The sequence below is a fragment of the Odontesthes bonariensis genome, chromosome 10, assembly GCF_027942865.1.
Source record: "Odontesthes bonariensis isolate fOdoBon6 chromosome 10, fOdoBon6.hap1, whole genome shotgun sequence".
Lineage (NCBI taxonomy): Eukaryota > Metazoa > Chordata > Actinopteri > Atheriniformes > Atherinopsidae > Odontesthes > Odontesthes bonariensis.
This window is the reverse complement of record NC_134515.1, coordinates 12006640-12030796: the sequence shown is the minus strand read 5'-3', so window position 1 is coordinate 12030796 and position 24157 is coordinate 12006640. Positions and strand designations below refer to the sequence as shown.

The window sequence follows — 24157 nt, the reverse complement described above, 5'->3', positions numbered from 1 at the left end:
AAACCAGTGTGAAGAAGCACTCCTCAAAGCTGGTAGTTTGGCCAACATGGTAAATGTTAAGTGATTCAAATTCATGTGAAGTGATTTAACTTTCATCTGATGTCATTATCAGGCCAAAATAATCACATGTTTCAGAATTGTCTTTATGACCTGCACAACTATACTTGTTGGCCTTAACTTAAGGCCAATAACAGGCTCACCCATTAGATAAGGTGGTTAACAGGTAAAGTCCAGCAGCATATAAAGCACTGCCGTTCCTAAATACATCATCATGTCGCATATTAGTTGAATTTGAACACAGTTTTAAGGACACAGTTGTAATATCTCCTCATCTTTCTGTTCCTGTGAGGACATTTGGTCCTTCCAAGAACAAAAAAATCAAAGCGCACACACAAAAAGTGGAGGTTCACCTTCTCTCACATCTGAAGTCTTCATCGCTGCGCTCAGCACTTTCCGCCACTGATGCTTTGATAAGCTGTTCATTCTTTTGCCTCTGCTCAGCTGGCTTTTGAGATTTTCTGTGGCTATGTCTATGTTTCATTCACTGTTGTAGGACAAGGCCCTCAGATATTGAACAAATGTTTAGGCAGCTTATGTTGCTTTTAATATTTCATGTCGTATTTTGCATGCCATGGTTCTGATTATCAGATTTTTCTCAAGAGGAGGAAGTGGTGCTTTAATGGTCTAATTTAATGGTCTGTCTGCTCATTTGTCACTCATATTTACACAATATTCTCAACATCTTAGCATTCATACTCCCAGTGGGAAGAAAAGACAAACTTTGGTTATTTTATACAATTTCATCAAGCCACTACCCACTAGAAGTTGTGTCTCGCTGGGATGTATTCTGCTAAGCAGGGTGCTCCCATAGAGCTTAATAAACTACCACAAAGCATTGTAATGATGTATAATCAGATTTAGTGCCATCTGATTCTCTGTCACTGTGTGTTTTGTGATAGATCCAGAAGCTGCTCCTGAGGCTTGTTTGTCCTCAGATGTGGACACCCAGGTAGACAAGACCCCCTCAGACTCCAGTGACATTAGACTTGGACATGTAAGTGTTGGATCCCACTTTAAACTCTTAGCGACGTCCTAGAATAAGACCAACACATTGTAGCCTACACTATATACTGACTAGTCGCTGTTACCTATCTCAGATTTGACACGGTGGCTGTCTTCTTAGGGGCCCTTGCGGAGATTATAATGTCCATGTGACATGGACTGTGTGAAGCTGTACATGAATATGTAAACAATTTGTAATAATTGTAGCTGGTGTGTTCAGCTGCTTTGGATCAATCAAAGTTGTCCTAGAATAAAGCATTTGACTGGATATATTAATGAATATTTGTCCATTCTTAGTAAAATAAGATCAATTTGTCTTGTGAGTAGTCTTACAGGAAGAAAGACCAGAGGAGACTACAGTAAAATATGTTTATTTAGGTCAGTTGGCCCAGTATTGTAGATTATTTTTACTGAAGGGTGATGCTCGATCAAAGGCTTTGGCCTTGTGAGAAACAGGAGGTTTTGCTCTCCTTTAAAAAAGCATCTTATGACAAAAATTTCAAAATGTAATGTATTTCTACACTTCTTTTGTCTCAAGTGTTTCAAGTGGTCCGTCCACTAGACTATAACAGATTCTGGGTGCAAAGATTGTGTTCCATGACAACTGTCTGCCTCTTGTGTTTTTGTAATGATGCTGTTTGTGCCTTGTGGCCTATGTGAAGCTGTGGAGTTGTTCAGGGGTCATTACATCTCCCTAGTGGGGGACTAATGGTGCATCACCTTTCCCTCTGCGCTTGCGGCTGTGTGTGTTGCGTGTGTCTGAATGCCTTCGGCTCGATTGCTCTAACTTTGACTGATATGTGCGCACTGAGAGGTTGAAGGCTGGCGTCTTAAATGGTAGATTATCCATCAAACAAAAATGGTCCCGCAATATTGAGTCACTTGCTGCATCGATGGCTTACTCCTCTCTTTCGTTTTTGGGATTGCTCTCAACACATTGATGGTCCTGGAGGAGCACACAGCCTTTCCTTGTGGTTTGATGGCATGCAGTGTTACATTGCACACCTGCACCACAGTGATTTCAGCTTTCTTTTTTGTGTCATCGAGCAAGATTGTGCAGCTAAACTGTGTCATGGGTGCACCGAATGAAGCTCGATGACAACTGTGTTTTGCACCGCTGTAAATAACCCTTGGCGTTGTCTCTTAGAGGAACCAATTTATTTAGAAACTAAATGTTTCCTGTTTGATGTATTTATGTTTAGGTGAGAGAAGGGGAGATTGGACCCTTTGAGAGCGTCAAACTAGAGGTTGTATTCAATCCAACCATTCCAGGGGAGACCAAATGGGAGTTCCACATCAAATTCTCTGATATAAACACCGAGCCGGTAAGATATGTTAGTAATGCGGTTCATGCCATGGGTAAAAGACAAGATTGTTGTTTTAGTTTTGAAAGGTTTACAGAGTCAATCTGATTTGGGTTTTTTCGTCATTGATCACATTTTATGTTTAATCTCTGTGACTGTGAACTGATCCAAACAGATATCCGTCCAGGTGAGAGGTGTGGCAGTCAGCATCCCTGTGTATGTAGTTCAGCCCAGCATCGATCTGAAGATCTGCATGTTTGACCGCCTTTATCAAGACAGTATCGTGGTCCAAAGCAGGTGGGTCCCAAAGCTTTTTAAACAAACACCACACTGCAGTTTTACATACAATAAAAAATAAAATCATCATTACATAAAAACATTTAAAAGATGTCGAGTTTAGGCTCTTCAAACACTGAAGTAAACTAGGATGCAAGCGATCGCTTAACTGTATAAATTGAGAGCAGACTTTTTTAAAGTTCTTTTAAAGAGCAATAATAAATGTAACTCACTTAATGAGACAAAGATGACTATGGAGGGCCATACTGCATTAGCAAATGCAGTTTGACAAATGTTAGAACATATAAAACTACACAAAAAGCCTGTGCAGCATATACTGTATCACACAAAACTCTTAGTTAGACATACAAGTGTTCACAGAACAATTCCCATAAAAAAAGATAAACCTTAAAAACTGGAAAATGTTATTGTAGAAACTAATATCCATTTGATTGGTCAAATGTATGAAAATGAGACAAAAAAGGCATCACACGATCCTAAGAACCTAAAAGGCTGAATATGATTTATATAATGTATCTTCACAATTACTGTCAAACAAAAAGAAATTAATCATGTCTTAAAGTTGTATTATTTGAGAGTCTGTATAAAACCCACATCCAATTAGATGACTGCATAAATGAATGCTACCTTATATTTCAGTTTCATTTGTTGTCATGCTTGGAAACATCCTTAAAATAGAGTTTGGAAGGTGGCACGGATTGCTGATGTAGCGTGCTGGTTTATCTGCTGAAAGCAAAACTAAAACTCCTTCACAGACTCAGCCGCTGCCAAAACAGACAGTTTCACGGAAATCCCTTAAACTGACAGGCACTGCTTTTCAGCCCAACATTAAACTCTCCAACCATCCTTAGAGCCAAGGAGCGCATTAAGATATTCAACGAATATGTGGATGCAAAAAATAGAGATGCAGCTGATAAATGTTTATAAACAAAGGATGATGTAAGGGACCAAGTGGTAATCTCCCATCCCCACGGGCCTCTTTGATCTATAATGTACAGCAGCACAGAGCGAAAGCAAATCCTTTCTGATCACGGATGTGATGCATTATAACGCATACCAAAGGTTGAGAATCCACCAAGGGCGATATAATTTGCAGGAGTCTGGTCATCACCTAGCCAGTCATTGTGTCACATCATGTGGGGCAGGGAGTGCATGTATTTGGTGGGGAGGGGATTTGTGACAACTGCCATCTGGTGCGCTGGCACACCAGCACATGTGACAACATGACGATGACAGTGTCAGTGTGAACTGCAGCTTTTCAAGGAAAGGAGTGCTAATGCTTGGACCAGGAAAGCACGCAATATGTCACCCTGCCTCCAAGACAATGATGTGAGCACAAAATAGCTTGGCAGGCTTTTGGGGGAAAAACAATGAGAGAACTGCTCCTTTCATCACACAATTTGTCACTTTTTTCTATGAATAGATAGATATCCCACAAGTCCCCTTCAGTGTGTGACAGACGTTTTGAAAGAACGACACAAAAGCATGATTGAATGCATCTGTCCTGCCTTCGTGCCAGTGATTTGATTATCACTCCTACTAATTGAAAGTATTTTTAAGAGGTTTTAAGATATGCAGTTTTTGACTTTTTTTGCATGTGAGCCAGAGATTGGAATATTCTGAACACTCTTGGCAGAGATTTTATTTTTCATATTTCAAACGCTTAGCCTGGACTTTTAAGCCCTCCTTCCCGGGCACCTGCTGGGGGGGTGGTTGAGCATCCCTGCCCAAACTCAAGCCACAAAGACACAAGCAACCGGCTTTTTTCTGTCACAAAGCATTCTGTCCTTTGCTTTCTCTCTGCTTACTGTGTACCGTGCCAGCTATAACTCATTCTGATGCAGCCTGAGCCCTGTGTTGTTTGGACTGAAGAATGTGATGCGTGTGCTGTTGATTTTCTACTTTGATCTACTTTGATTTTAATTTTGAAAAACTAGATCCACAAATGCTGACAATCTCTTGTTTGAGATTTTTTAGAAATATTTGTTATGCCACTTGGACAATGATGCATTGTGGTGATACTTGCTTCGAGCGCTTGCCATTTAGGCCTTGGCATCTCGTGGGGATTTGGTGTACATCTGGAGAACACAACCACAGCCGCCCTGGCTGCTTAACCCATTTAGGCCTAAGACGCCTGGAAAAGAATGCCTGTAAAACCTATGGGCGATTTCAGAAAGACCCCCTAAAACCTGAAGTTTTTCTGGAAATTCAGCAATTGTGTCAACACCTACTAAATGATTGATTTCTCAGCCTCTGTAGCAGATAGAGGCTTTCTTTGGAAATTGAGTTTATTTACATACACCTTCACGAAAATAGAAAATGTAAAAAGTAAAGTGCAGGAACAGCAATATTTTCAATTAAAAAAACAGTAATAAAATAAAATTTAATTTTATATTTAAATGATTTATTTATCTATTTATTTTATCGCCAGTCTCTTCGTACTGGCAGCACAAGGAGCCCATACACATTCCAATAAACGTTTTCATCTCCGGCACAGTTACGTGTGACCACCTTGCCATCTTTGCTCGAGCTGGAGTCTGAAGTACCTGGTCACTGTATCTATTCGTCTCGGAAACGAGATGCGCCCAAAGCTCCTCAGTAAAAATATGATTAAATGCCTGCAACGGTGAGCATCTGCAGGTAAATCGACTTTCACCCCTGGTGTGCGGTTGAAATCTCTCCGTCGATTACGGTGGTAATTGTCAGTCTTTCACTCACATTCAAACCCTTCAAAATCATCCTCAAACATATGTGCTGGCCATAAATATCCATCAATTGGGTCAGCACGTTCTTCAGCATCATCAAAACCAAGAAACTCCTCACAATCGCTCCCGTCTGAAATGTCTTCCCACTGAAAGTCCTCCATGCTTGGTTTGATGAAACTGAACTTTTTTTTTTTTTTTTTCGATGTAACTTAACTTCAAAACAATGACACGAGGAACATGACGACACTCTCACGTGTCTATTATAATGCATTTAATTGGCGCAGAGGTCAATAATTGGTGCAAAACAACCTTATACATGAAAAAAGACGTGTACGCTTTCCCGGCCTTAAAGGTAGAATAACGCAACAGCGCCCCCGGCTTTAAAGGTAGAAATGCGGCAATGCTTTCCCGGCCTCAATGGGTTAAAGAAAGTCAGGCACTCTTTAATTCTGCTCTGTATGTACACTCTGCACAAGCAACTTCTCTTCAATTTATTATTTTTTTTTTTTATCGCACATCAAATCCCTCCAAATGTCACCCCAACATTGTCCTTTGCTCCTGTGGTGGTTGTTGTAATTGTGGTGTGGGCCCCACCATCCATCTGAGCTGGAGCCATATCTGCAACCATCTTTTTTTTTATCAACGTCATAGTCTCTGTTCCTTGTTTTGAGAACCCTGCCTTGGAAGCCAGACAGGTAATCTAGGCTCAGAAAAGGTCCGTTGATATTTATGTAGTGTGAAATCGTGTGCTGTGCTTTAACAGGCAGCTCATGAATGAGGCTGTAAAAATGCCAGACTAAAGATAAGAGGAAACGTTAAAGCTTTTGCCATCAGCATTTCTTCCACATCGTTTTCAGTATTGTTAAAACCAGAGGTCACGCCCATTCTTGGAGGGCTAGTTCAGCTTTTTTATTAATTTTTTTCTTTTACTTGACTGCAGGAGAACGATGAAAGAATATTATTGTGGTCAACCATTGATGTGTGCGTTTAACGACTGGTGGGGTAGATTTTTCACACTAAAGTGGGGCAACCATGTTACCATGGACCTTGCTTTGTTCCGGGGCTTTTGCAATATTGAAACAGGAGAGAGACTCCTTTAAAACTGTTACCTACATTTTCAAGACTCTACTATCCACAATGTCAGTGTGTGCCGCAGCATTAATAGTTTTCTTAATTTAAAGTAAGTGGCTGAGTCTCAACTATGAAAAACAGCCAAAGACAGAAAGGATATATACGTTTTTGGCTGGTAGTGTTACGCGGTGTCTGTGAGTTGTTTTTGTTTGAATCTTCTTTAACTTTAAGAAATCAGACGATAACTCCAGTGTGATCAGCGCCACAATGCTGCAAAATGACAAAACGTTGGTTCAGAAATAAAACTGGTCACAGTCCACCAGTAAAAACTACAGGATGGGCTTCAGGCCCCTGCTAATTAAAATGCCAAAATGCCCAAAATGATTGTGTATCCATGAATATTCTTCCAAGAGTGATTTGAAGGTTATCATTCATCCCCCAAGTGTTCCTGTGAGTTCTTGCCTCAGGGAAGCAACCATCTGGTTGACCTCACTTTAAAATGGGGCATTTCGATGTAGAGGGGGATTAAAGAGAAAAAAGAAGGGTCCCTCAGTCTGTGTGGCCGTCTCTTTCTCGTTTCTCATCTGTTTGTCTTTGAAGATGGAAGTGAGCACAACTAAATGTAGCATCTCACCTTCAGTAAACAGTTCTTTTCAGCTCTTCTCTTTATAGTTTTTAAAGGTGTGGGCTGTGGTTGGATGTGTCTGGGAATTCCCAAAGTGAAGAGCCATTTATATCACAAGCTTCAGCTATAACTGAGGCGTGCAGACACACGCTCAAACATCTGTTTGAGCTCCTGGAAATTAGGCCACTTAAATGATGTGGATTTGAGGTTATACCGTTATAATGGTGTCACTCAAACAAAAGTCTTTTATCCGTTGTGGCAGTAGTACTTTTGTCCTTTGATGTACTTTAATTAGAATGCCTGGGTTACGTAGTTTTTGCTGTTATCTTAGTTTATTCCTGATTATTTTTACCAGTAAATATCAGTGCCAGTAGCATATGAATATGTTAACATTAATACATTGACTGTCCTGGATTAATTCTTTATTACATGAACACACAACATGTGCATGTTTGTATTTTGCAAATGAAACTTTACCTCCTGCAAAACAGAGCCAACACAGCTTTGAGACTGACCTTTGATGTATGCCAAGAGATGAGGAAACACATGGAGATTCTACCAAAGACTGGCTTCATCCAGGCTCAATCAAGCTTTAATGCCCAACTGAAGTTCATGCCAAGGTAAGGAAGGACACACACTGAGGATGCAATGATAATGGAATCACTGGAGCATTGATAATCTTATTGCAAACAGAGCTTGTTAAGATTCTGTTGACCTTCACTGAAAGTGCAAATCATTTCACTCCAAAAGAGACAGTGCAGTCAGCTCCCAGGCTCAGGAAAAGCTAAAAGTGAAGATCTCTACTTTTAGATAAAGTTGATAATCTGGCTACCGTTTGTCAATTTGCGTTTTTTTCCAAACAAGCTTTGTTGTAGTTGTTGCTGTTCTCTCAGATCTCAACTATAACCAACAAAATAGTGGCCAAAGATACAAAAATAGGCCCATGTTTATGTCTATTTTTTAATTTAGTCATACTGGCTGTGATGGGTTACTAGTGTGCAACTGTGGTTGTGTGATAGCTTCCCTTTTTGATGGGAGGAAGCTGCGCTGCCTCACAAAGTTACAAAAAGCAACCTTTTGTATCCAGTCGGCAGCCGGTGGGTATAAGAGTTGCACTCAGAGCACAGGTACATGAACGCTTCTCACAATGGTGTCTAATGACTTTGAAGTACCTGGTAATTATTTCAACAGCGATTCAGGCTCTATATTTAGACAGAGAGGCAGGAGATGAACTACGGTTTGAATGCCACGGAGAGCGGACAGGGGACCCCCAGGGCGAATATGAGAGGCGTGCAGTATGTAAAACCTCTGCGTGGGCACTCGTATTCTCCTGCTCACCCTCCTTTTTTTTCTCAGATCACAGTTCAACAGATTTGTGCATTGATAGCTGGGCTGATGTATGTGGGAAAAGGAGGAGTGCATTGTCTTTACATATTAAAAAAAATGTTCGGGGCATTGCACTGGTCATCGGACAGTGGAGGGACATTAGAGGAAAGCACAAAAATGTCAGTAATCTGCCGTACTGAATCAGCAGAGGTTTTAATGCGAGGATTAGAGTACAGCTTTTCTCGTGCCGCTGCAGAGATGGTGCATCGTTCACAGGCACTAACACAACTACAGCTTCCACCCCCTCCCTTCTCACCCTGTATCACACGTTTTCTCTCTGGGTTTCTTTCACTTCTCCGCTGTCCTCTCCCACTCTCTCTCTCACATACTTCTCTTTTTCTTGGCTTCTCACCTCTGAGCTTAACTATACTTTTTTCACTTTGGGTTTCTCACTCTATCTCTGCTCCTTCACTTCTCCTCTAATGCTGTGTTCATTCTGCCGCTCTGTGTTATTATCAGACTTCTCTCCTCCCTCTCTGCATCCACCACCATCACTGTTTTCACGCTGGCCCTTTTATTGCTTACATAACCTTAGACACCAGACCTAGTTTCCTGTGCTGTCACTGGTAATACAGTCGGTCTTTAATACGAATTCCAGTTCAACTTGTTATCTTGTAAGTTAGATCACCAGTTGTGTTAAATATGATTCATTAAATTCACATAGTTAAAGTCCCTCTCCAATAAGAATCCAATTTTAAACATGTAAACATGTCCATAAGATATTTTACCAGACTTTTTATGAGCAATCAGGAGGGCCATCGGTGCTGTGGCTGCAGATTTCTGCTTTGAATCTACAAAGCAGTCTCAGAAAAGAGAGTCCAGACACCCCGTTCGTTCTTGCAGCTGATTTGCATGTGCTGCGAGGAACTGATGAAATGAGAAGCCAGCTAGCAATGAGGAGAAGTTGATACAGTAACAGCTAGGTGGAGAAGACTGCAGAAGCGAGGTGGAGAAGCTACTTGATGGGCTTTTTGAGAGGATGGCAAACCTGACATGATGAGTTTTGGGCTGTGTGACACAAAATCAGATTCCTTTAAACCTTCATATCTTACCCAAACATTATACTTTAGCAGAATTGGATTCACTTTATTTGGAGACATGGTAGAGTATGACGAAAAACACCACAGGACAGTCTGCAAGCTTCGTTTTCAGCCAGCAGCTTTGCAAATTCAACCCCAAAACTGCCAGGTTATGTCACTTAAACCAATAATCACAAACCTGTCCCGCTCTTGTTGATAGTTCCAACACTCGTGCTATGAGTCTCTCAGCACACTGGGCTGGAGGCTGTCAGCTACTGGTGGAGCTGCTGTTGACACAGGGCTGCAGCCAGACGAGGGCTTGGGTCATGGCGGCTGCAGTAGGCCCCGAGCCCTCAGCTGGCCACAGCCCGTATCCTCGCACTGAGAGCTATGAGCATATTGCATTTCTAATACTGTTAATTACCACTCTTCCACTCAGACCTGGTATAATTAGTTCCCTCTTCTTGAGGTTCAAACGTCTACAGCTGAATTACCCCAGTGTTAGAACATACCATTGTGGAGACGGGGAAAGCATTTTCAGCTGTGTTCCTGCGGGTATGTGGACTGTATAATGTAGATTTGCATATTCATAGATCTTCATTAAACGATTGAGGAAAAAGGTTTAGAGTTTTACCCAAGCCGTTTTAAGGCCATTAGGGTTTTTTTTTTTTTGTGGCCAAAACTTTGAAAGGTTTAGTAACACAGCAGAGATTTTAGGGGATTAATAACTGCTGGTACATTGAAGGCAGGATTATTTTAACTGCGCCCGAGCTGCTGTTCTAAATTGAGTTTGCATTATATAGTTTTTGTTTTATAGTGATTCCTTTGCCTGTAAAGGAACTGTACTACAGATTGCAGCTGGTGCACAGAAGCTCTTTTTTAAGTTAACAAAGAAATATAGCAATGTATGAGTTGTGACATCAGTAAGGCAACATACAAGCTATACAGCTTGTATACTTATATTTGTGGAGCCATTTGTTTGGCCTTGGTAAAGGTCTGTGACTTGGTAATGATACACTAGCAATATTGAGCTAATCAGCTAAAAAGCTACAGCCTCTTCAACACTTACATTCTGTCCAACCCTTGTGTACTAGATAAAGTTGAGTCCTCTTTTCTCATGAGGTGTGTACTTTCTTAACGTTGCCTTGTCGATGCCTGGAAAAACAATAAACAACAAAGGATCACATTCCCATCACCATGCTTTACTATAGTAATGGTGTCTTTGTCGTTGAGTATTTCTCCCTCCTCCAAGTCTCTGTGCACACAACTTCTCATCTTGTGAAATCTTTGGAAAAGAGGATCATGTAAAGATTCTGGCTGAGAACATCAGGCAGTCTGCAGAGAAGCTTGGTCTCTGGCAGCTCCTTCCAACGAGACAATGAGCCGAAACATACAGCTAAAGCGGTGAAGAAGAGGGGACAAGAAAAATATCAGCAATTTGAAGTGGCCCAGCCAGATTACAGACCTGAATCTGTGGCAGCAAGGTAGTCTTCAGACCTCAAAGACCTGGAGAGTGTTGCCAAAGAAGAGCAGCGTAAAATCCTGGAGAGACGTGGAAAAGGCAATTATTTGTTATCCATTATAAGGTGATCTGGATGTCTGTGATAGCCTTGCAACGCATCTCTGAGAAAAGGTTTGAACAATTTCAGAAGTGCCACTTTTAGTGTAAAAGGAAAAGAAAATGGAAATGTCGTATTTAAATCTATTATTATCACATTGTGTTATAACATTTTTAATATAGTGCATTATTATAGCAAATTCACTGTCAGCCAGATCCACTGTCAGGTTGAAGAAAAGACATCATAATTGACATTCTGCATGGCTATAAATAACTTTAGGCTTTACTATTTATTGGAAGATGGAACTCAAACATCATCAGATTTTTTATTGATCACAGCTTGCACATTTCCTCGGGCAACATACTTCATCACTTTAAGGTTAGCTATGTCAACCGGGCAGTAAAAAGATTAGTTACGACTTCAGACAAACATAAGCGATGATTAAAAACCTTTTTAGATTTGATCGATGTCCTGCAAAGCAAAGCAAAACAGTTCAGTTTCAGCTGACATCTGTGTTTCTTTATACTGATTAAAAGGTTAAAGTCTTTGAGGGTTTGAGGAAAAATGACTGTAAGTTATATTAGATTATACCCTCTGGGTTGTGGACCTGCTAAGACCTGACACGACATACCTGCTCGCATATGTAGTTGTGATAACACTGAGTAAACAATAAACTGGGGTCAGGGGAAGTGTTATCAGACAAATAAACAGAAAAGAATGAAATAATTATTTATGTTTCCTAAAGACTATCATCCCAGTTCAGACTGGGAATAGATAATAAGTATGTTTCCAGCAGCACAGCAGGTTGTGTCCCTGTATGTGTCATCTCTGTCATGGTTGGATCAGCCCTTCCAATCTGTTGATTTCTGCTAGGTTTGCTTTTGTTTTATTCGGTGGTGGTGTGTCATTTAAAATGACACTGCCAATTTTCCCAGCCGAAGCCCATGATTGGATTTCCAAATCCTCATTATCTGCACTGCTTTCACTCACTGTCACATCCACGCACACACTCGTACACTGTTAAATCTGGATTGTAAAATGACTCATAGCTTTCGTTCTTTACACAGGTGTTTGCGTCCTGCCTTCCCTCCTCAGGCTTTTGGGAGAGGGTGAGCGCATCCTTGCTTCCTGCTCTGAGGGATCGGGCTCAACCTGCCCACATCGCTCGGCAGCTTTCTCTCGCTTCATCCCTCTTCTGGCTGTCTGCCTCCACTTTTATTTGTCACCATCCGGCCCACACTTCTCCCTCACATAACCACAGCATTGCTCTGCACGCTACATAATTCTGTCGCTACAACATCAGGAGTAAGGGCCCACATGTTTGTAATCCCGTTCAGCTCGGAGGAATCTTGCTCATTTTAAGAGAGGACACAATCAGATTTAATCGCTATTCAGTGTCACGTCATGCTGTCATACTCTCAGCATTCTTAAAAAATATTTTCTAGATTTTTTTTTCTATTCTGATATAAAATCCGTAGTAGCAGTTGCTTGGTAAAGTGTAATTGGCAGTTTTCAGTAACTGACCATGCAGGAGGATCATGTTCCCACTAATAATTTTCCAAATTGGGGACAAAGCCAAGCCAGATTGCATCTATTAGCATGTGTGCTATATTTCTGTTGGCCTGTGATCTGGTTGGCTTGGTCCTGCAATCCCCCCTTTTTTTTTTATCTATTTAATTTGTTTCTGTGTTAACCTGATGACAGGATCATTTGAATAGGATGTCTTGTCTGAGCGGTTTTAGATGTAATCTCTGAGGAGCATGCGGTGGGTCCAACCCCGGCAGTTCCGGTTGCTAAAAGGGAGATTACGAGGACGATTTGCTACAGATTAAACTGAGCAGCTCCACCAGTGCTTTTTACTGCTGTCAGAACCAGGCGCTTCGATGGTACAGGGAGTTGCATGAAAGCAAACCAAACAAAATGATCACTGGTTTGGTTCGAATGGTTTTGACTATTTTTACCGTAGTCATTTCCTGTCATTTTTACCCATCCATTTTGCCAATGTGAAAAATTCTATAGCCTCTTAATCTGTTTTTTTTGTTTGTTTTTCAAATCCTTTTCATCTTTAATTTTTTTTTTCAACAGTAATATTACGTTCTTCTCCCATTGGATATAAAAGATGCACTATTCAGACTTTTTCTAACTTTCTTGCATGGATTACCATCAGTCACCTTCTCTTCGGTCATTCTTTTTCTTTTTTCTTTTATTTAAGGACGTGCATGAGGAAGCTTCAAGTAGGTTACATTCGTCCTCGTTCAGATCTTTTAGGTGAACTGCACCCGAGATGAAGTTCAGAAAACCGTTTCAGTCTTCTTGTCTTCTTCCTCCACTAATCTAAAAAGTAGCATTAAAGACTAAAAAGGAGAATTAATGTGGATAATCTGGCTATCATAAGGGAGAGTGCGCCAGTAAATCTGTGCAGGACAGTGACAGATCTGACTATTCTCCTGAACATATGGGCCTGGTGACGCCCCACCAGGCTTTTCCACTCTGCCCTGCCAAGCTAATTCAAGAGTGACGCTCCAGCAGCGATTCTATTAGTAGGCCGAACAGGAATGCTTCCTTAAATACACCCACTGCGCTCATTGGTCAAGCCACGACAAGAAAGAAAATCAAATAAAATTGTAATTGCAGAGATTTAACTTTTGACTGGTGGAAAAAGAGGCCTTTCTCGCTTTGAGTCATTGTTGTCGTCGGGCAGCATGATTGATTTCTGTGAAATATGAAGCACAAACTTGTCCAGCTGACAGATCTGTTAGAAGGCAAGACTTTGTTTTTGCGCCTTAAAAACACGCACACTGCATGAGGAAAGCCTTTAAACCACTGACATTTACAGCTTTAGCTCTCAAGCCTTCAACGAGCATTAAGAACATAACGAGGGAAAAACAGAGAGGACAGCTGACGGGTGAGAAAGAAATGGAAAGGAAAGAGGAGGATGTGAGAGGTGGATATCAGGCACAAACTGCATTTGAATCTGTTAATATGATAATGAATCATACATACACACATAGATCCAGTGTATACGTTATCATGAGAGCAGCTCTCGACACTGATATTGAGGTATTGGAGTTTTACATAAGCCTGTGCATGACTACTGGCCCTCTTTGAATCATACTTACGTCTCTCATCACCATGGCTACAACCTACAGTAGTGTGGAGGCGCACTCTTTATCTCTCCTCTGCTTTCTCTGGTTAGCCAATCCTGCAGTCGTGGGTTAAAGTAAAGAAATAGGTCTTCAGGGTCTGAGTCTTCATCTTCCATTAAAAAGTTCCAAAGCGGCTCATAGGTTTTGACTGTCCAGATGTGTGTTTGTCTTCAACCCTTAATGTTTCTGAGTCTGAGGATGAAGCTGCTTTTATTAGAAAGCACTCTGTGTCATCACACTGTTTCTCCCTGTTTGCTCTCTCACAGGCGTTCACTATCCAAACATGCGGAGAAGTTTTTTGACAGTGATACAGGAGTCCTGGAGGTTCCTATTAAAGTGCAAGTAGCAGGCCAGGTTGGTATTGTAAGTTTTATACGGTGCATACATGTCAGACTTATCTTTCAGTAAACACTCCTGTGGTCTTGAAGACGGCGTAGTTGCCGTGCAGTGCTGTGCTTGTGTCCTACTTTGTCCCAAACAGAGGCAGAGCCACTGAAGGTTGTAACCTATTTCGCTGCTAACAAGCTAAAATTATCTCCCACCCTCCAGGCCCAGTTACTCTACGGGCCCAAATAAGCCAAGCATAAATGCCAGCCCATATTGTTTTGGGCCTGCAGTGACTGTATGTGAGCATGTTCCTCTTTTACTACAATCTAAAGGTGCTTTATGCTTCTGTGATGTTCTGTTAATGAGCCACAGCCATCGCTGCAATAGAGAAGAAGCCTGTGAGAGGTATTTAGTTAGTTTATTCGTAAGGTGTTAAGAAAAGAAAATTGTAAAAAATAAAGGTGTTATTTGTTCAAGAACACATGAAGCTTATTTTTTCACTTTTCAGAAAAACAAAGCAATCACTGCTAAACGAGGTCGTCGCCGTTCTTATTCTTAAGGATGAATTAGTTCCTTAATTGTGGGCAATAGTTTTATTTTCCTCCATGTCCGACCTCAGCTGAATGGCTCAGACTCGGGTCCAGAAGATTGGTGTGCATGTGCATGTTCCTGTGTCCCATTTCTTTCATGTGACCGCCAGCACCCGGTCTGTGAATGAGAAGCTGACTTCCTGTTTTTGCATGGGATGTCACGTTTTTTTTCTTGCATGCTTAACTTATGAAGAAATAATCGTGATCATCTGTAACAGGTCCTTTAAATTATGAAAAATTAAAATACCTCAAAGGAAACATTAAAAGAAAATTTCAAAAGCACAAAACAAATCAATCCTGTTATGGTACATTTGGAGTTTTATGTAGGTCTTTTTTAAATATGCATCTTGGGAATCATTGTTGACTTCTCTACTTGTGTCATCTGTATCTACTTACATTATACATGTCAGTATCTAGTCAACTTTTTGCTGCATTATATCAACTCTACATTCACAAATCAGACTTTGATGCAAACTTAAACTCATGTGACAGTGTCAGATGTGGTGGTGGCATCATGTCACTTACCATTCTCAGACTTGAGCAGGTCACTATTTCCCAGCTTTTGTAGAAAGTGAGAAGGGTTTACTGCTGCTGCTGTTTGCTTTTCTCTTTCATCAGTGGGTTAAAGCAGCACCTGCAGTTACGGCAAAGTTTGGACGGGCGAACGGATAGTTGAGTCCGAATTTTTGACTGATTATGCATATTCATGCTTTTGTGTCCGGCTTCTTTTAAAACTCCAACTATAGTTGTGTGTTTTTCTAGAAACTGGGAAAAGGGCTTGCCCACGTTTTTTATACCAGGATGTTAACAAGCACAGATGGGATGCTTCAAATCCACAGTTCTAACTGGAAGACTCACATGAACACACTGTGTGTTTTTGAGTTTGTTTCTTTTCTGAATAGTAGAGCGATTGTGGCATCAAATGTGCAGATCCTATCTTTAATTGTAACTCTAGTTGTTGTTTTCTGCTTTGACTAAAATAAACTTAGCTCAATATCAAATCATAGTACTCACAAGTTTTGTAACTTGTTCTAAATTTGTTTAGATAAGACAATGATGAAAACAGTGAAATATGTTCCATATACTATGCAATTCATAAAAGATAGTCCCTCGTTTGATGATGATGATGATGATGATGATGATGACCTTTGGTTAGTTGAGATTTTGTGACTGTGAAGGCTGTAACATCAAGATCAATTCCCCCCCCCCCTTCAGGTTAAAAATGTTCCATCATTGGATAAAGGTGATCAGTCAAAGCACTTTATTCTGATTTGCAGTGACCCTTTCCTCTTAAGGGACAAGTGGATCCAAACCACACCGGTGAAATATCCCCCACAGCACAGCCACCGGATCCCCTCACTGTTGGGGTCAAGTGCTGAGGTTTCTCTTTTTAATTATCCACCATCTGTTCATTAACTTTACTGCTCAAACATTTACAAGGACACACTTTGCAATTCAACCCTCGCCAGAGGCTCAAATCTAAATATTCTATTCTTGATTTCCAACTAACAATTTTTAAATATGGACGCAGCAGCTTTTCATTTAAAAAAAAAAAAAACACAGGAGCTGCTCAGACATCTGTGCTTCATTTTTGCCAGAACTCTTTTTCAGGAAATCTAAATCTGGTCCATCCTTCTGCCAAATTGTCACTTTCCTTTCCCTCAACCGGCCAGCCACTTGTCCATGTCTCTACCAGGACAAGTGGAGGAGAGGATTGAGGTGTGTGTGTGTGTGTGTGTGTGTGTGTGTGTGTGTGTGTGTGTGTGTGTGTGTGTGTGTGTGTGTGTGTGTGTGTGTGTGTGTGTGTGTGTGTGTGTGTGCGTGTGTGTGTGTGTGTGTGTGTGTGTGGCTATGACGGGGAGCCAAAGACACGGCCAGGATGTTCCTGTGAAGCACCAAAGCTGTTGCCCCCAGCCCCAGACCCTAAGCTCCTGGCATTTAACCATGAAAACACACACCCAGTATGATCACCAGACACCACAGCAGCCGGGAAAGCATGGACGCAGAGACAAGGTCATCCGCTGAACACTGACATGACTCGAGAAGACGTCATCTCAAAGAGGAAAAAAGTCTGAATAACATGTTGATGAGCTCCACTGTTGCAGTTTGAGTTTGTTCCAAACATATCATCTGCTGCCATAAATAAACACCAGAGCACAAAAACGTGTTTTAATCCCCTGCTTTAGATAGTCTCCACCAAACGCACTGCTTTACTCCTGCTTGAGAAATATTTGCTCTATACACTGAAGTCCCCAGCTGATGTAAAAAATAAATATACTTCTGAAGTTTTTTTTTTTTTAGAATGTATATATGCAGGAGAACCCAGGGGGGTTGGAGATGAGTAATACAGACTGCATAGGGACCTCAGATGGTAAAGAGAGATACATTGTTGGATTTTCATGAGATTTGTTGAAAATAAGAAAAATATCGAGGAACACCAGCCAGGGGAAGAGGGGGGGTGTCCCTGGTAAATAGAGATATTTCAGTTACTACAAGTCACTTTGAGTCAGAGCTCTTGGTTGGATTGCACACGCTCACATCTCCTGGGTGCCCAGTGATGAGTGATGACTTTACTCATGAAAGCTTTGCTCCATTTAGTCTAGAAAGACTAAAGGTTATACATGAATTTGGTGGATACTTCAAGTGTGTATATTCACATTGGTGAGATCAGATCTGATAAAAGAAACCCCTTGTCTATAATGTATGCCTACCCTCAATACATAAGAAAGTGTATGATTAAGACCTGAAAAGCGATACAAGTTCATGGGACAGTTGGTGAGTTTGTGTCCTACAAGTCTGTTCACACAGGACAGCTTTATCATGATGGGGATACACTCCATTGATCTACTCTAATCTACTCTATTGCACTCTGCAAGGAAATGAACAAATATGTATGAAAAACCAGATCTTTCTTTACCTAAAATGATCATTTGAAAAAATAAAACTGTATGAATTTGTTGTGTTCAGGTGCAGTCTGCCCATTTCACTGTCCAGGCGATCGTGACCTCCACAGACCTGCAGTTCAGCCAGACTGAGGTGGACTTTGGCTGCTGCTCCATCTACCAGTCGGTGAGGAGCAGTGTTCGCCTCACCAATTGGTCTCTCCTGCCTCAAGACTTTGGCTTCTTGGGTGTTCCAGAGGTATTACAGAAAAAGCCTTGACTACCTTAATCCGTGTTAAGTGACTATGAACAAAACTGAACATTGCTGTCTTTCTAGATATCCTCAGATTTGCACTACACTATCGTTTAGTGGCTAAAATACAACTTTGGGATTCAGTTATCTTTTTATTTAGCAGGTTTCCCATCATTTGGAATTTGGAATCTGATTCATTAATCAGAGAAACTGCTATCAGTGAGGTTAATTGCATGTTTTTGTGAGTCTACCTTGCTTGAGTGGGCAGCTTGAATCCCATCAGGAAATGGTGGATTCCACCACAACCAACAAAAAGCTGCTGTGTTAAAAAAAGAGTTGTTCGGTGAATGGATAGCATGCAGAAAAAAAGCCAGTGATGAATAGTTTCAAAATCTTCAGTTCTTCAGTTCGAGCAATATGAGTTTGTTTAAATGTGTCGTTTGTCTCAACCCGCAGTTTATAGAGGTCCAGCCTAATGATGGCTTTGGTACTCTGCTCCCACAAGAGACCCTGGAGATCGAGCTGATTTTCAGTGCCAAAACAACTAAAGAGTACCAATTCCAACTCAGCTGCAAGTCTGGAATAAACAGGTTATAATCCCCCACAGAGCAGGAATAAGTATCACGTAAGTTTATTGATTTAACGAACGGACCTCATTTACAAATAAATCGTCTGTTGTCCATTTGTCATCAGAGACTTTCTGCTGTCTTGCCGAGCAGTGGGTGTCCAACCGCCGCTGGAGCTCTCTCATTCTCTGGTTGAGTTCGGGGCCACAGCAGTAGGAGACCAGTCCACGGCCGTATTTCACCTGATCCACCGTCAAACCAACCGTAACCAGTCCAAACAGATAGTCAGTCCAGTGGACAAAGACGACACGACTCTTGTGGTTCCCCGGTCGTTCTGCTTCACTCTACCAGAGGCATCTGACATCAGCATCACTCCCTCTGCAGGACGCCTTCTCCCTGGAGAGGTGAGGTAGAAATCTGTCTTGTGTTTACACTGAGTTTTGAGATGGTCTTGATCGATTTTACACACAAAATGCAGTTTGCTTGTCTGGACGACTGAAGCAACTGCGTGTTCTGTGTCTCTGGAGGAGCTTTGACTGGAAATAAGTGACGACTTAATCAGGCTTGGGGACAAATTTATAACTTGCAGGCAAAGTCTGTTTTTCCACATCAAATTTCAATTATATTCTAGAGCTTTTTAAGTGCATGTGGGGGTCTTCAACCTCCATTAGCTGATGAAGACCATGACATGCAGTTACAAATTCTAGGAAAAGCTGGACTGCTGGCCATTTCTTAAGATTATGATGTCCTACTCTCTTCTACTCTGAAATGCAACTGGAAAGGCTCCATAAGAGGGGCTGTAGTTAAGAATTTGTGAGCGCCTGCCGCATTGATTTAAACCAACTGTGTTTTTTTTCTCTCTTCAGCTTTAAAAAAGTGCTATAATAAACTGTTTTTTGGCACCATCTGAGCCACCTGGTTTGGGTAATCTATTGTGCCTTTATTTTCTTAAGATTGTGAGGTTGTGTTGGATATTTTACACAATAAGAAAACCAAACCGAAGGCAAGGAAATGTATAATTATAAACTGCAGTGAGGACATCATGACTACAGTGGAATACAGTGAGGGAAACAGCCATCATAGCTGCTGTGGTGTAATGAGGCACTCTACTGGACACCTAATGGAAGTGTAGACACACTTCTTTTCCCTGCACTATTTCCAGAGCACATCACAAACCAACAGCAACAAAAGAAAATCTTTTTATTTTATTGTATGCAGCATAATTCTAATATTTAGAAATGTTTACAATCAGCAAAGTTTTCTGTTATGAGTGGTTTAATTTGGCGGCGGACCACTTTCATCCAGACACTGCCCATAAAAACAATTAATTCATTTCACATTAGGTTTTTTTCTGCAGTTAAAGAGAGGCCCAATGGGAGCAATCCAGTAAATAGTCTGCAAATAGGAAACAGAGGGATTATCATCAGTCCACTTGAATCGTTCCGCCCTGGAGAAACCCCAAAGCCGGATACCTCTCAAAACTAATTTAAACATCCGCTTCCGATAATGAAGAGGAGATTTAAATTAATAACTGTTGGGGTGTTAAAGACGCAGTCATTTGAAAGAGATACTCAGTAATATCCAGTTTTAACATTTAAAACTTTAAATTGAACTTGTATGTGTTACCATTTCCCCCATCCTAGAAATGTCTGGTCCAGGTGATGTTCAGACCTAGACTTTCGGACCATGAGATCAAAGAGGAGGCACTCCGTCGCCTCCACAGAGCCAAGCTGCTCCGTGAGAAGGAGCTGGAGAGAAACAGACAGGCTAAACAGGAGGTACAACTGCACACCGACCCACACCAATCACCTTCTGTTCTTGCCAGACTTTTAAAATGTGAACAGTTCCTCAGCAGCATACTGATTTTTCTTTTTTTCATTTAAGAACATTGGGCCTCATGCAAGAACCGTTCGTACGCACAGATTTGTTCTCAAATCGTCCGTACGAGTGATTTAAGAGAATTTGCGCATTCACCAATCTTTTCATATTTTACGTTTTCTTTCAGGTACGAACAGAATTTATGAGTGATCCAGACCTGTCGTAGGAGTTTCGTAAAATAGTCCGCTGTTATTCAAATCAAGTTTGCTTGACTAATGGTTGTATATTTAATTACTTTGAAGAAAACATAAATAAACATACATTTTACCCCATAATGATGCTGACATTATTCTGTTTGACTTAAATTGTGCACTAATTGAAGGTTCATTTGAATCTGTAACGGGAAGCGCAGCGGCTGTCTTGCTACTTTTGGATGCCTTAGCGCGTCAGGCTCTTGGAAGAGACCGTGTGGAGACAGACGAATGGCTGACATCGCGATTAAGATTCCCAAGGACTGTGCTGCTGCATATGCAGCTTCCTAGAGCCACGACTCCAGAGAGAAACACGCCGATCAAACCCAATTCCACCACACGTCCAGGTCCTCACCACCCTTGGATTTTTGGCCACTGGAAGCTTTCAGAGGGAGATTGGAGACAGATCGGGTGTGTCCCAGTCCTCTGTGAGTCGTGCGCTCCCCTTGGTCATCAAAGCTCTCATCGGTTTATCCCCCATGGTACATCAAATTCCCATACACCGCTGTCCAATAAGTACAAATTAAGAGGGACTTTCATGCCGTGGCTGGACTGCCAATCATAATTGGAGCACGAGACACACATACGCATCAAAACACCCGTGAGCTGAAGGCCAGGTGGGTGTGTCTCCATACCTCGTTCATGGCGCAATATTGCCATGAACGAGGGTCTCCACCTGAACCAGCCCAGGCAGACCAGAAGCTGTGGTGCCAGAAGACCCCCCTCATGGACCACCCCATCAAAGTGCCATCATGATGAGGCAACAACTGATTGCACGGCTTTAGTTGCAGTCATCGAGCGTCTGCCCAGGGCGAGACGTTTTTTTTTTAAGCCATTTTCATATCAAACCATTTCTTTTTTTTATTTCGGTGACATGGTATTATCAGCACTCCTAATTGCTTCCCATTTCTTCGGTTTAGCAGGTCCCGTAATTCCACTGCTGACACTGCTAAAAGTGACAGATTTTCCTTTTTGGATCTCTGAAAGCAGAACTTCAATCTCAGAGCCCCTAAAGTTGTTCTTTTTGCGCCTTGATGCCGTTTTCATGACTCAACACTTCCTGGCACAGGAGAGAGGAAGTGTACCCTTATATGGTATAATTTAGGGCGTGGAGTATGCAAATCTGCTATCCTCGTGCACGTGCACTTAGATACCATGAGTGGGATTCATCATTTACGCAGGTCGTTTACACACTTTTTCCGAAGTTAAGAGCGCTTGTTGAATCTGACGTGGCGTGTTCGTACGAGACCTTCTTACGAAAAAAGTAAGAGAAATTTAGAATAAAAATACGAAAATGTTCTTGCATGAGGCCCAATGCCACTGTTTATACAGACCGTAGCCACTTTCTCTGTCTTAACTCACAGCATGTTTATATTTTGTTAGACTAAAAAGGAGAAACAGCTGGAGCCCAGTAAAGGGAAGAGGACATCTGTGAATCCAAAGAACACCAAGGTTTCAGAAGAGCCAAACACAGAGAAACCAGTCGAATCATCCGATCCAGCTGAGATACAGCCGGGGTAGGTTTTTTATTTACCCAGCGTCATCAAACGCTCCCAGTTTGCTGGGCTGGAGGAAGTAAATATTCTTTAATCAATACTCTGTAGTAGTACAGAGTAGTGCAGCAAAAAGAGAATGAATTATTCACTAGGAAATGTGTCCTCTGTTAAGAAAGTTGTCTGAATCCAATTAATAACTTGGCCTAAAATCTGAGATCTAACGATAATCACATATAAAGTACAGATGAATCTTATACCTACTTCAGCTGGGGATTTATCTGTGGCATTAGTATTCCAGTTTCTTTTAATTTGCTGCAGTCCCAACATAAATCATATAATATCAACTGCAAATCTTGCCAAATGATGAAGAGGATTTCTTTGTGATAAGTGTGAAGAGTTTCTTCATTTGTGTAGGTCTTGATTTGTGAGTGTTTTGTGTTGAAGGTCAGTGGACTATGAGCAGGCAAAGACCTCTCTGCTGTGCTCCTGCGGCCAGCGTTACAGAGAGTACACCGTCCCCTGCTTCGTGTCAGATGGAGACCCTCCAGGGACGGACACACAGGCTCAGGCGGCGTGGAGGTAAGTCAGCTTTCAATCAGATTTGATCTTTACAAAAGGATTTTTTACACCAATAGAAGGACGTGGGGAAAAGAAAAGCATCAGAGATAAGAAGTTTCGGTCCTGGGACTGTACTGTGTTCTTCACTTGGTAACCATGGTTACCATCCATAAAGGCAGACTTTGGATACAGATGAAGATCTCAGAAAATGATCCTATTTTAATTTGAATTCGGATTTGCTTACAGCCATCTAGAAGCTTTTTGTACCCATCTGCTGTTAGTTTCTGCCACTCTTCTATCACTGTGCATTAAAGCTCTTAAAGTGATACTCCGGAGTAGATTCAACCTGGGGTCATTTGAACCGTGATATCCAGCCAAGTAGCCCACCCGAAGTTTTTTCGATATTGGCTGAACATCAGCTGAGTTACTGAGTTATCCCGAATAGCTTCGTACAAGGGTTAATGGATCCTGGCAGTATCTCCAAAATTACCACACTAAAATCACATGCCATGACACCAAACTTCTACAGTAGTACAAATATGGTCTGTACTCACAAAACGATGCATTTGGAAGTTTGAAAATAGTCCAGGAGTTTATTATTATCAACACAAGCCTGATAGCTTCTCTGCTGCTAAAGCTGCGTCGACGTCACTTCTGGGAGCTGGGAGCTTCAAAGTAAGATGAGGGTTGATCTACTGCTGTAGACAACAAAGTATATGCTATATTCTACATATTTTTTTATGAATTTTTATGTTGTAGAGTTGTGAAATTATTTTATCAATGGAGAAATTGAGCAGCCTTGCTTTGTTGTCTACAGTAGTAGATCAACCTTCATCTTACTTTGAAGCTCCCAGCTTCCTGAGGTGACTTCGACGCAGCTTTAGCAGCAGAAAAGCTATCAGGCTTGTGTTGATAATAATAAACTCCTGGACTATTTTCAAACTTCCAAATGTATTGTTTGGTGAGTACAGACCATATTTGTACTACTGTAGAAGTTTGGTGTCATGGCATGTGATTTTAGTGTGGTAATTTTGGAGATACTGCCAGGATCCATTAACCCTTGTACTAAGCTATTCGGGATAACTCAGTAACTCAGCTGATGTTCAGTCAATATCGAAAAAACTGCGGGTGGGCTACTTGGCTGGATATCACGGTTCAAATGACCCCAGGTTGAATCTACTCCGAACTATCACTTTAAGTTTGCAGGAGCTCCTTTTTACAATGGCACATGTCAGTCCCCTC

General features: G+C 41.4%; 1 protein-coding gene across 1 annotated transcript in view; it reads left to right on the top strand.

Moving 5' to 3' along the window:
• The window catches only part of cfap74 (cilia and flagella associated protein 74), a 50036-nt gene that overhangs the window by 15395 nt on the left and 10484 nt on the right, over nucleotides 1-24157 (top strand). Inside the window, exons 19-29 of the mRNA XM_075475601.1 lie at nucleotides 960-1054; nucleotides 2265-2387; nucleotides 2542-2663; nucleotides 7556-7684; nucleotides 14441-14528; nucleotides 18059-18232; nucleotides 18683-18816; nucleotides 18920-19196; nucleotides 20436-20570; nucleotides 22245-22378; nucleotides 22802-22936. Coding sequence (XP_075331716.1) covers nucleotides 960-1054; nucleotides 2265-2387; nucleotides 2542-2663; nucleotides 7556-7684; nucleotides 14441-14528; nucleotides 18059-18232; nucleotides 18683-18816; nucleotides 18920-19196; nucleotides 20436-20570; nucleotides 22245-22378; nucleotides 22802-22936 — 1546 coding nt within the window. The remainder of the gene's footprint in view (nucleotides 1-959; nucleotides 1055-2264; nucleotides 2388-2541; nucleotides 2664-7555; nucleotides 7685-14440; nucleotides 14529-18058; nucleotides 18233-18682; nucleotides 18817-18919; nucleotides 19197-20435; nucleotides 20571-22244; nucleotides 22379-22801; nucleotides 22937-24157) is intronic.